Source organism: Macrobrachium rosenbergii, chromosome 41 (genome assembly GCF_040412425.1).
Source record: "Macrobrachium rosenbergii isolate ZJJX-2024 chromosome 41, ASM4041242v1, whole genome shotgun sequence".
Lineage (NCBI taxonomy): Eukaryota > Metazoa > Arthropoda > Malacostraca > Decapoda > Palaemonidae > Macrobrachium > Macrobrachium rosenbergii.
The window spans coordinates 19697851-19711788 of record NC_089781.1 but is presented as its reverse complement, the minus strand read 5'-3'; the positions used below and the strand labels follow the sequence as shown (position 1 = coordinate 19711788).

The following is a 13938-nucleotide window of genomic DNA, read 5'->3' as shown; positions in this document are numbered from 1 at the left end:
ACATATGCTCTGTAAAAGGGGATCTTTGCAACCTTACAAAGCCAAGTCAGCGTCATAATCCTTCTCCCATTTTGAAAAACGAGGACCTTGAAAAAGGGAAAATCATATCAACACATCAGACCCTCAAGAGGGGAAGTGGAGGAGTTGGGGGGAGAAGGTGGTGGAGGGAGAATTGAGTTGGGGAAAGAGGAGGGAATGACAGGGGAGGGGAGGAGGAGGGGGAGGAGGGAGGGGGGAGAGGGAGGGGAATTACATTCCATTTGCGATACGTACAGGACCTGCAGCTGGCCTAATCCAGTAAAGGCGTCTGCCGGGATGTGGGTGATTTGGTTATCGTGTAGGAGGAGATCCTGAAGGTTGGGGGCTCCTATGAAGCTCTCGTGGCCCAGGCTGGTGATGGCGTTGTCACTCATGTCCCTGGGAGGAATGAATGAGTTGTTTAGTGGGAGATTAATGCAATTCAAAAATGAGGCATAAAAGATGTAACTGCTTTAAAGAAATGAAATGATGCCACTATTCCATTAAGAGGAAGATATGTCATTGGTTCATTGTGAAAAAAATATAATATATATATATATATATATATATATATATATATATATATATATATATATGTATATATATATATATATAATAATGTGTGTATGTATGTATGTGTGTATGTGTGTATATGTATATATAAAATACATACATATATATATATATATATATATATATATATATATATATATATATATATATATATATATATATATATATACACATATACATATATACAGTGGAAAAATATTGACACATATGTACTTGGATTTAAAATGGCAAATAGTGCTTCATATTAAACAGTTGTCACAGAATTCAAGGTCAACAGAATGACATCAGTTTGAAAAGAATACACAGGTGAAAAGCAGAACTCCACCTGACTTCATTACCAAATGTCAAACCTGTAACAAGAGATGAGAAGTATTGGTGGATGTTTCATACATTAAGGCATAGTTCTGGAACTATAATGACTAAAATGACAAGGTTTTAATTGATATTAAAAATAAAAATATTGAGTAAAATAAATGAAAACCAGTAATTACAAGACACAACCACGAAAGTTATAAAAAAATAAAACGTGAAATTGCAATAATCTATTCTAAATATAGTTATCACCAGCGCCAAACATTTGACAGTTATGATAATTTAGAGAAAGCAAACACACACGCATCAGACACGTCCCAGGAAGAGAGAGCCTATGAGGGAACGTGACACCTGTAATGCTGATTGCCTATCTAAAATGTCACGATTAATTATAATAACACAAATATTCCCATGACCCAGATACTAATCATGAATATTCCGAAATGTTTTCGGCACCATAAATCACTAATGGCGAGCGCCTGCTGCAACCAGTGTTAGTTGCATATGCAAATCGGATGCAATTTCAATAGCGATAAACATCAGGCTGCCGCGGAAATAATAAATAATGATCTTTGAACCCAGAGCCAGTGACAAAACCAATTAAAATGATTTGCGCAATTCTGAAATGATAAACGTTGCCGTATAGCTGTCTGCCTAACTATTTACTTATCTGTCTAGCCATCTATCTATCTATCTATCTATCTATCTATCTATATATATATCTTCTTTCTCTGCATCTTTGCCCACTTCCCAGTCGGGGTCGATGTTTCTGACAGCTTTCCTCCACCTGGCTTGGTCAAACACATCGTCCTCTGACAATTGTCTGTCTGTCTCTCAGATCTTCTCTAACTACATCCATCCACCTTCGGTTCGGTCTTCCTCTTGCTCTCCCACCAGGCACCTCCATCTGCATCACTCTCCTACCTACATGTCTCATCCCTTCTCATCACATGGCCGTACCACTGCAGTCTTCTTTCCTGGGCCTTCTTTATTAGTTCTACGACTTTAGTAGTTCCTCCCATTCTTTCATTTTTGACCCTGTCCATTTTTGTTACTCCACACATCCACCTGAGCATTTTCATCTCTACTGCATCCAATTTCTTCTCTTGCACTCTCTTTGCCGGCCATGTTTCTGCTCATACATCAAAGCTGGTCTCACTACTGTCTTATACACCCTTCCTTTAACCTTTATGTTGATTCTGCGGTCGCACAAGACACCAGTCTGACATCTTTCTCCAGTATTTCCATCCAGCCTGCACTCTGTGTGTTATTTCTACATCCATATTTCCATCATCAGCCACTGTTGGACCAAGATACCTAAATTTCTCTACTCGGTTCAACCTCGTCCCTTCCATACTAATCTCGGAGTCTTGGTCTTCGTTAAAACCTAGGTATTCAGTCTTCTTCCTACTGCTCTTTAATCCTCTGTCTTTCAGTTCCTTCCTCTATTGCTTATATATATATATATATATATATATATATATATATATATATATATATATATATATATATATATATATATATATATATATATATATATATATATATATTAATAAAATATTTGTTTCATTTATTTATTCATGAGTCATCTTTATCAAGTTACTGGACTTTACAACTACAATAGTTTCGCCCGTTAAAGATCTACGTATTTGTCTATATATATATATATATATATATATATATATATATATATATATATATATATATATATATATATATATATATATATATATATATATATATATATATATATATATATATATATATATATATATATATATATATATATATATATATATATATATATATATATATATTTACATACTTATACAAATAAACTTATTGTTTTTATGATTCATTCCTAAATTATCTTTATCACGTCACTGGATTTGATAACTAAAATTGTTTCGTCCCTGAAGATCTATCTATCTCTATCTATCTATCAATAAAAAAATTATTTAATTCATCACTCAATTTCTATACTTATTCGGACGCCAACTTGATCATATTAATGAAATGGAAAACCACAGAAAGTTCGTCTCGTCAAGAACTAAAATCATTATATATACTCACAGCAATCGTAATCTGCTACAGTCCGTCAACTTGGGAATCTCCTTGATATTATTGAGGTGAAGGTTCCTGTAGGGGAGGAAAACAATGTTGATTGGATACATGAATGTACGGGTGTATAATGTACATAGCAAGTATACAGTCAACGTATACATATACGCCCATAAATTGAACTCTTTCATGGACATCTTGGGATTAGATCTGAAGAAAATAGATCATAGATTCGTAACCATTTAGTCTGCCATGATAACTTATGAAAGCTAAAAGATAAGGAATGAGGATTAACATTAAAAAATGCACTGTTTATCTCTCTCTCTCTCCAATTCACGAAGGCAGAGAGAGAAAAAAAATGAGTATGTAATATTAAAAATACAGTTTCATTCTCTCTCTCTCTCTCTCTCTCTCTCTCTCTCTCTCTCTCTCTCTTCCAATTCACGAAGGCAGAGAGAGATAAAAAATGAGCATGTAACATTAAAAATACACTGTTTTTCATTCTCTCTCTCTCCCCCCCCCCAACTTATGATGGCAGAGACACAAGGAATATATAATGAATATGTAACATTAAAAATGCAATGTCTCTCTCTCTCTCTCTCCCCAAGTCATGTAGGCAGAGACAAGGAATATATATAGTGAACATAGCACTAAAAAAGCCCGCCCCCCTCTCTCTCATAAAGACAGTGAGGCAAGGAATAATGAATACGCATCATGAAAAATGCACCATCTCTCTCTCTCTCTCTCTCTCTCTCTCTCATGAAGGCAGGGAGACAAGGAATAATGAATATGTATAATTAAAAATACACACTCTCACTCTCTCTCTCTCTCCAACTCAAGATGGCAGAAACACAAGGAATTATTAAGGAATATGTAACATTAAAAATGCTCTCTCTCTCTCTCTCTCTCTCTCTCTCTCTCTCTCTCTCTCTCTCTCTCTCTCTCTATCTCAGGGACTTACAAGCTCCTCAATTTCGGCGTGTAAGAACAGAGGTCAGGGGGCACCGTCGTCAGGTCAGCCCGATCGATTCGTAGCTGTTCCAGGTTGTAGGTTCCATTCAGCGAAGGGAAGTTCTTCAGCTTCCTCGTCTCCTTCAGAATCCTGACGAAATTCAGAAGAGGTCACTTCAGGATGATGAAATTATTTTGGAATAGGAATATGTAAAGGAATTATTCGTTTTTCAAATCTGTGTGGGAAAGAATTCAGAAGAAATGGTGAAATTCAGAGGAGAGATTTTCAGGAGGTTAAGAGTACACAGGAATAGGGAAATAGGAAAAAAAAAAGATCCTGACGAAATTCAGAAGAGGTCACTTCAGGATGATGAAATTATTTTGGAAAAGGAATATGTAAAGGAATTATTCGTTTTTCAAATCTGTCTGGGAAAGAATTTAGAAGAAATGGTGAGATTCAGAGGAGAGAATTTCAGGAGTAAACAGGAATAGGGAAATAGGCAAATAAGGATCCTGACGAAATTCAGAAGAGGTCACTTCAGGATGGTGAAATTATTTCGGAATAGGAATATGTAAAGGAATTATTCGTTTTTCAAATCTGTCTGGGAAATAATTTAGAGGAAATGGTGAGATTCAGAGGAGAGAATTTAAGGAGTAAACAGGAATAGGGAAATAGGCAAAAAAGGATCCTGACTAAATTCGGAAGAGGTCACTTCAGGATGATGAAATTATTTTGGAAAAGGAATATGTAAAGGAATTATTCGTTTTTCAAATATGTCTGGGAAAGAATTTAGAAGAAATGGTGAGATTCAGAGGAAAGAATTTCAGGAAGATAAGAGTAAACAGGAATAGGGAAATAGCAAAAAAGACTTATTCCTGATGCAAATACTTTGTGTGGGAAAGAATTTAGAAGAAAGAGAAAGGGCAGGCAAGTAATTTACAAAAGAAGAATGAATAGTGGGGTAGACCCATCAATTAGTCTTCTGGCCATTCAGTACTCTGATAATTACGTCGCATTCATTTACAGGTCATATTCAACGCATTTTAGGGTCAATAAGAGGGTGCGGGGTACGCAACCTCACCCCTGGGGATTTCCTGAAAACTGGCAGGCATATATATATATATATATATATATATATATATATATATATATATATATATATATATATATATATATATATATATATTTATCTATCTACCTATCTATCTATATATACTCTATATCTATATATATATAGATGGCCATATATATACTGTATATATAAATGTAGAATCTACTGGTCACTTTCCACCAGATACATAAGTAATTGTAATAGCCACAATACCCTCTTAACTTCTCTTCCAAAATAATAATAATAATTCTTTCTAAAGAAACCTCTCATGTACTCTAGTATATCTGACATTGTAGATCATTCTTCACGTGATACTCGTGAACATTAATAAAACAGAGAATTAAACTGAAACCTACGTTAACATTTAGATTACAAAGTCACTAACTTATTTCCAGGTCTTATCTAAGATTGAAAAAAAAAAGACTCACAGCTTCGTCAGGGACGGCAGGTCTGCAAAGGCCAGATGGTGCACGGTGAGGAGCGGGTTCCCTTGGAGGGCGACCTGCTGAAGTTCCGTTAGGCCCTTGAGGGACTCCTCCCCGACGTAGGTCAGCTGATTCTCTTCCAGCAAACTGGAAGGGAGAAGGAGGAGAGCTCAGGTGAATGACTGGAAGGGAATGGATCGTCAGTGTGGCGGTGAGTTTAACTGGCTGGAGAGAAATGGATTTTTGCGTTGCAAAATGGAAGGTTTTCAGTTTACAGAACAGAGGGTTTTTAGGTCAGATGATCCTCTTCCAGCACACTGGAAGGGAGAAGGAGAGCACAGGTGAATGACTGGAAGGGAATGGATCGTCAGTGTGGCGGTGAGTTTAACTGGCTAGAGAGAAATGGATTTTTGCGTTGCAAAATGGAAGGTTTTCAGTTTACAGAACAGAGGGTTTTACTGATAAAAAAATTAATGTTTTCAGGTTAGAAAACAGAAGGTTGAAAACTTGGTAAATGCAAGGTTTTCAGGTTACAAAATTGAAAGTTTTCATGATACAAAACGGAAGGTTTTCAGGATACAAAGCGGAAGGTTTCCAGGTTACAAAATCGAAGGATTTCAGGATACAAAATGGAAGGATTTCAGGTTACAAAATGCATGGATTTCAGGATACAAAATGGAAGGTTTTCAGGTTACAGAATTGAAAGTTTTCAGGATACAAAACGGAGGGTTTTTAGGATACAAAATGGAAGGATTTCAGGATACAAAATGGAAGGTGTTTGGTTACAGAATAGGTTTTCAGGTTGCAAAATGGAAGGTTTTCAGGTTACAGAATAGAAGGTTTTCAAGAAAGAAAATTAAAGAGTTTTGGGCTATAGAATAGGTTTCCAGGATACAAAATGGAAGGTTTTCAGGTTATAGAATAGTTTTTCCGGATATAAAAAAGGTTTTCAGACATAAAATGGAATATTTTTGGGCTATAGAATAGGTTCTCAGGATATAAAATGGAAGGTTTTCAGGATACAGAATAGAAGGTTTTCAGGATACAAACTGGAACGTTTTTAGGATACAAAATGGAAGGTTTTTTGCGCCACAGATTGGCTTTCAGTTTACAAAATTGAAGATTTTCAGGTTAAAGGATAGGTTTTCAGGATACAAAATGGAAGGTTTTCTAGTTACAAAATGGAGGGTTTTCTGGTTACAAAATGGAAGGTTTTCAGGTTATAAAATGTGGGGTTTTCAGTTTATAAAATGGAAGTTTTTCAAGTTAAGAAATAGTGGAGGGTTTTTCTTAACTCTGTAAGCTTTTACTTTTATTATTTCTCTTTTTTTTATACTAAGTGCATACTAAGATAATATGTTTACTTTTAGCCTTGTAAGAAACCTCAAAGTATATAGAAACAATAAAAAAAAATATATAATATGCGAAGTACTTCAATTCAGTTCCATATTTTCAACCAAAATATTGACTCCGACATTCTAAAGGGCTTAATTGGATTGTTGAACCGATCTGCGTGATAGCAATGGGAAAGAAAAAGTTAATAAATGAAAAATTCGTTAATAAATGGGTACTATTAAATAGATAATAGCTTTAGGAACAAATTCTGTGAATCTTATCTAACTAAATTTTCGGTGACAATCTTAATGTCTATCGGACGTCAATTAACTTGAAGCAGGAAGCACAAAATAATAATAATAATAATAATAATAATAATAATAATAATAATAATAATAATAATAATAATAATAATAATAATAATAATAATAATTCCTCAAAAACATGATTTATAATTTTTTATAAGAAACAGCAAAAATAAGTTAAATTCATGGAGTTTACTAACCTAAATCTGTAGATTGCACTAATCCACTGTAAGCAATCATAACTTATCATCACATAAAGAACAATGCAAAAAACGAAATAAATCAAATTAAACATAAATCAACCTAACTCACTAATCAAGAATTCGGTTTCGAAAAAGAGACAGAAAAAGAAAACTCAGTTCCAAATGCAACAAGTAAAAAAAGTTTCTTCGGCGCAATCGAGTTTTCTGTTCAGCCGCTACAGCGTATAATCAAGGACACCGAAAATAGATCTATCTTTCGGTGGTCTCGGTATAATGTTGTATGAGCCGCAACCCATGAAACTTTAACTACGGCCTGGTGGTAGCCTATCCTCTATCGTTGCCAGAAGCACGATTATGGCTAACTTTAACCTTAAATAAAATAAAAATCTACCGAGGCTAGAGGGCTGCCATTTGGTATGTTTGATGATTGGAGGGTGGATGATGAACATAGCAATTTGCAGTCTTCTATCCTCAGTAGTTTTCAAGATCTGAGGGCGGACAGAGAAAGTGCGGACAGAAGAAAGTGCGGACGGACAGACAAAGCCGGCACAATCGCTTTCTTTTACAGAAAACTGAAAATGCAAAAGAAAACCAAACTCGACATGAATCAGCCTCACTCACTAATCGCAAATTCGATTTCGAGAACGAGACGCAGAAAAAGAAAACTCAATTCCAGCCCGGCCGCAAAAGCTAAAACCGTCGGGGACGCGAGAGAGAGAGGCCGCACATACATCAACCGGAGACGTATAGCACAAACAAACAAGCGGCCGAAGGAAGTAATAGATCACGTTTTACTCACATGCGCTTTAAGGTCGAGCAGTGGAGGATGGCCTTCGGAATCTCGACCAAGTTGTTCCCCGTCAGGTCTCTGTAGAGGATGAGAGGTTGGCATTATTTACACGAAACCAATGTGTCTGCGATGGCTTTTCCCGCGGTTGCTGTGGGAGTCTGGAGATAAACCTAAGATTCTGTGTCGAATTGGGTGTGTGTGTGTGCGCGCGTTTGTGTCCGCACCGACGCGTGATCGCACGTACTTTCATACGTACAATTCACCGGGTGTGTAGAGTCAATGTCTTTCAGAATTCCGTTGGTAATGTATGGCTCGCGCTCAACATGTACAGTTTGGAGAACCACTACAGAGTAATTCAGCAATGAGAAACATTACTGCACACGCACACGCACACACACTCACACGCGCACACACACACACACACACTCACATGCACACAGACACACTCACACGCGCACACACACTCACACACAATTGCGAAATATCCTTACAGAATCTGCAGCTGGGTCAGGGGAGCGAAGGCCGCTGGGTCCACCGTCGCTATGTCGTTTTGGTGAAGGGATCTGTGGGAGAATATATGGAGAGAGTAACGCTACATCTATAAATCCATCAATAACGAATATTTATCTTCATGATATGTATGGAAAAGAAATGATAAATCGTTGTTTAGAGACTAAATGCTTGGGAAAAATGGTCATAAACTGTAAGATGAATGACTTTACGTGGTACAGATGTTTTGAGAAAACAGTGCAAACATGTAAGGCAATATAAAATAAAAAAAAAATCCAAGTAATTTTATGAGAAATCAATGTAGTTTCTAGTGTAAAAATTAACTTTTTTTTGGTTAGAAAAATTTCTGACTAGATACAATAAAAAAGATAGTACATATATGACGAAGTACTTGGAATATTGTTATAATACTGCAAATGCAAATATAAGTAAATGTAAAACAAACAAGTAAAAAATACGCCAAAGTTTCTTCGGCGCAACCGAGTTTTCTGTACAGCGTATAATCAAGGCCACCGAAAATAGATCTATCTTTCGGTGGCCTCGGTACAATGCTGTATGAGCCGTGGCCCATGAAACTCTCAGCCAGCCGTGATGACCTGTGTTGTTGCAAGGCTAACTTTAACCTTAAATAAAATGAAAACTACTGAGGCTAGAGGGTTGCAATTTGGTATGTTTGATGACTGGAGGGCGGATGATCGACCTACCAATTTGCAGCCCTCTACCTCAGTAGTTTTTAAGATCTGGGAGGACAGAAAAAGTGTGGACGGACAGACAAAGCCGGCACAATTTTTTTTCTTTTACAGAATACAAAAAAGCTACTCACAATGACAAAAGGTTATGAAGGCCGTTGAAGTCACTTCCTCGTAAGGTTGAAATTTTATTCCGAGCCAGATTACTGGAAGAAAAATATCGCATAAATCTGACTGACCAATGAAATTTGGGAAACGTGAATGATCCCATAAAAAAAATCTTTAACTCTGAAGAATAACAATCATAGACGCTAACTGCATCTCAGATCATTAATATAAACTTGGTGGAAATTTGCTTCGCTAAAATATGACTGAATTTGCCCCAGGCTGAATGAAAATATTATATTAACCATCTATATACTAAAAAGAGATCAGAAATATGTTAATATTATACAAGAGGTTCAGCATACCTGAACTATATTGCAACTATAATTTATGATTATTTCTGAGCCAAAAAGATGTTTCAGAGGCAAACAGACTTGTAACAAGAACGATGGATACACAAATAGGAATTCTCTCTCTCTCTCATATACTACTGCCCTTATTCTTACAATATTTACTCATGGCTACACAAAAAATGCCACTTACTGAACTGCTCTTTCTCTCTCTCTCCTCTCTCTCTCTGAGAAATAGCTTTCCATCACGAATCTCTTTCTTCAACTTTAATAACATCCCACTTGAACCCTTCTCATGTTACTGGAGGGGGGGGGGATGAAGATTACTCACCTATCTCTCTCTCTCTCTCTCTCTCTCTCTCTCTCTCTCTCTCTCTCTAACTAGCATCATTAGTTTTATAATATTCATACAGAAATGACACTTACTGAACTTCTCTCTCTCTCTCTCTGAGAAATAGCTTTACATCTCGAAACTTTTCCTTTAACTTTAATAATATAACTTTCTCTCTCTTTCTCTCTCTCTATCTCTCTCCCTCTTTCTCTCTCTCTCTCTCTCTAACTAGCATCATTAGTTTTACAATGTCCACTCATGTTTATATAGAAATGACACTTACTGAACTTCTCTCTCTCTCTCTCTCTCTCTCTCTCTCTCTCTCTCTTTCTGAAAAATAGCTTTCCATCTCGAAGCTTTTTCTTTAACTTTAGTAACGTCACTTCTCTCTGTCTCTCTCTCTAACTACTCGGCTAGCACTCTCCTAGGACCGCGTTCGATTCTCCGGCCGGCCAATGAAGAATTAGAGGAATTTATTTCTGGTGATAGAAACTCATTTATCGGTATAATGTGGTTCGGATTCCACAATAAGCAGTAGGTCCCGTTGCTAGGTAACCAATTGGTTCTTAGCCACGTAAAATAAGTCTAATCCTTCGGGCCAGCCCTAGGAGAGCTGTTAATTAACTCAGTGGTCTGGTTAAACTAAGGTATACTTTCTCTCTCTCTAACTAGCATCATTAATTTTACAATGTCCACTCATGTTTATACAGAAATGACACTTACTGAACTTCCCTCTCTCTCTCTCTCTCTTCTCTCTCTCTCTCTTTCTCTTTCTCTCTCTCTCTCTCTCTCTCATTCTTGGCAATGACTTACAGCACTTGTAGACTGTGCAGGAGGGAGACAGAGGGCGGCACATTGCTGAAGAAGTTGTCCTCGAGCGAAAGTTCGTGTAGGGTTTCCGGAAGAGATCCTGTTAGCAGACCCGATAGGTGGTTGTTGTCTAAAAGCCTGAAAAAACAACAAGAAATTATTATTATTATTATTATTATTATTATTATTATTATTATTATTATTATTTATTATTATTATTGTGGAGAAACAAATCCACAGTTATGTATATGCACATACATATATTTAAGGATAAATCTGTACAGATTTATCCTTAAGTATATGTACATACATATAAAACTGTGGATTTGTTTCTCCATTTTAAGACTCATGCTACCATGAGTATTTTATTATTATTATTATTATTATTATTATTATTATTATTATTATTATTATTATTATTATTATTATTATTATTATTATTCAGGAGATGAAGCCTATTCACATGGAACAAGCCCACAGGGGCCAACCGACTCGAAATTCAAGCTTCCAAAGAATATTATGGTGTTCATTTGAAAGAAGTAACAGAAGATAATAGGAAATACAGAAAGAAGAGATTTTCGTTATTATTATTATTATTATTATTATTATTATTATTATTATTATTATTATTATTATTATTATTATTATTATTATTATTATTATTATCAAGCCCTATTCTTATGGATCAAGCCTAAAGGGGCGACTGACGTGAGATTCAAACTTCCGAAAGAATCTGGTGGAGATACAGAAAGAAGAGAACAGTTATTAAAAAAAAAATAAATTAATAAATAAATCGACAAAACCTATGAGTAAGTTAGTAAAATACAAGATAAATCCACACTTTACTTTTTGAGTAATCCTGCTAATAAACAAACAAATACATAGCTACACAAATCAACTATGTTAAACACAGCTTCAACAACTTACGATTAAAGGACAGTATTTCAGAAATGACAAGATACTGGAACTGGCAATGTGGAGGGTTAAGTACAGAACTGAATTGAACTGAATATAGACTTTAGGCAAATGGCCAAGCACTGGGACCTATGAGGTCATTCAGTGCTGAAACGGAAATTAGCAGAAAAAGATTTGAAAGGTGTAACAGAAGGAAAACCTCGCAGTTGCACTGTGAATCAATTGTTAGGAGGGGGTGGGAAGTAAGATGGAAGAAAGAGAATATGAAAGGAGGTACAGTAAAAGGAACGAAAGGGGTTGCAGCTGGGCGCCGAAGGAACGCTGCAAAGAATCTTAAGTAATGCCTACAGTGCACCGCATGAGGTGCAGTAACGGCTCTATCTCCGTACGGGGAGGGTTAATTATAATTTGTGATATCATATAGAAGTAAAATACATTCACATCACTAAATTAAAAACGTGATAAAATTTGCAACGCAAAAATAAAAAATAGTTACTGATAAATAAAAAAAATAAAAAACACGTACAATAAAAAAAAATGATGATAAACAAAGACGAATGTCTGGTAGGAAATAGTTTACGAAAATATCACCGAGCAAATAAAAAAATCCCAGACACAGTCGCAGGTGTTTTTGTCCACGGCAAAGTAGAGCCTCGACTCCCCTGCAGAAAAATCTCCATGACGTGACCCAATCTCGCAACGTAAACGAAGAATGAAGGAGTTTTTTTTTTTGCTTTGCTTGGGAGTTTTTTTTTAAGCTATTCATGCTTTTAGTAAGTACCGTATCTAGAAAAGTAAGGATGAAAATGAATAAATTACTGAAACAAATAATGAGAGAGATAAGACAGATTAAAATATTTCTGCATTCAAAATTGGAATTAAATGAATGCTCTCTGTGTGTATGTATGTATGTATGTATGTATGTATGTATGTATGTATGTATGTATGTATGTATGTATGTATGTATGTATGTATGTGTATGTATATATAAAATATATAAATTGATTATTTGCATAATTGGTCTGTTCATTAATACAATAAATAACAGGACACCATTTAAACATCCTGCTTAAATGAAGTATATATATGTATGTGTATATATATACTGTATATATATATATATGTGTGTGTGTGTGTGTGTGTGTGTACACACTGCAAACAGAGATTCAACGCCTGCAGAAAAGTGTTTCATTTTCAGTTGAATAAAACTACTGACTGTTACTGGATGGATATGAACATATGGAGTCATACCAAAAGACACACAGCACGAAAGCACAGGAAATTGCTGAAGGGTAAAAAAAAAAACATACAAACACAGACAAAACTATTATTGAATAGTCGACGGTGCTTTTAAAAAAAAAAGGCAAGGCAAAAGGCTTCAGGAAATGGAATATATGAAAGGGGTTGGAAGCCCTTTTCGAAAAAAAAAAAAAAATGTTAGATACTGCTGTATTTCTGAAGAAATGTATCTAATGGCTGAAATGGTTCAGAAAGTGCTCTGAGCTACCTGGAAGAGGGAAATGGCAGAAAGTCACTTAGAAAGATGTGAAGGAAGAGAAATAAAGGAACTGAGAGATTGAAAGAAAAGTAGGAGATGAAAAATATAATTATGAAATCTGAATATGTATTGTTTATGAACACCTAACAATTCAGCAATTGCATTATTATACTGAACATTTTATTGCATTTTCAGAATCATTAGTTCATTTAACAAGATATCAGAAAAATTAACAAAAATCGTGAGAGAGAGAGAGAGAGAGAGAGAGAGAGAGAGAGAGAGAGAGAGAGAGAGAGAGAGAGAGAGATCAGACTTAACATAAGAACAGATTCAATTTATGGAACCAAGCAGCATCTAAGTTAGCTTGAGAGAGAGAGAGAGAGAGAGAGAGAGAGAGAGAGAGAGAGAGAGAGAGAGAGATCAGACTTAACTTAAGAACAGATTCAATTTATGGAGCCAAGCAGCATCTAAGTTAGCTTGAGAGAGAGAGAGAGAGAGAGAGAGAGAGAGAGAGAGAGAGAGAGAGAGAGCTCTTAACATAAAAACAGGAATTTAAATTTAGGAACCAAGTTGCTCGACAGAGAGAGAGAGAGAGAGAGAGAGAGAGAGAGAGAGAGAGAGAGAGAGAGAGAGAGAGAGAGAGAG

At 35.8% G+C, this 13938-nt stretch overlaps 1 protein-coding gene across 1 annotated transcript in view; it reads right to left on the bottom strand.

The window, feature by feature from the left end:
- rk (rickets) overlaps nucleotides 1–13938 on the bottom strand; it is a 725726-nt gene that overhangs the window by 13660 nt on the left and 698128 nt on the right. Inside the window, 8 exon segments of the mRNA XM_067084108.1 lie at nucleotides 274–417; nucleotides 2977–3042; nucleotides 3926–4066; nucleotides 5456–5599; nucleotides 8095–8163; nucleotides 8577–8648; nucleotides 9419–9490; nucleotides 10884–11018. Coding sequence (XP_066940209.1) covers nucleotides 274–417; nucleotides 2977–3042; nucleotides 3926–4066; nucleotides 5456–5599; nucleotides 8095–8163; nucleotides 8577–8648; nucleotides 9419–9490; nucleotides 10884–11018 — 843 coding nt within the window.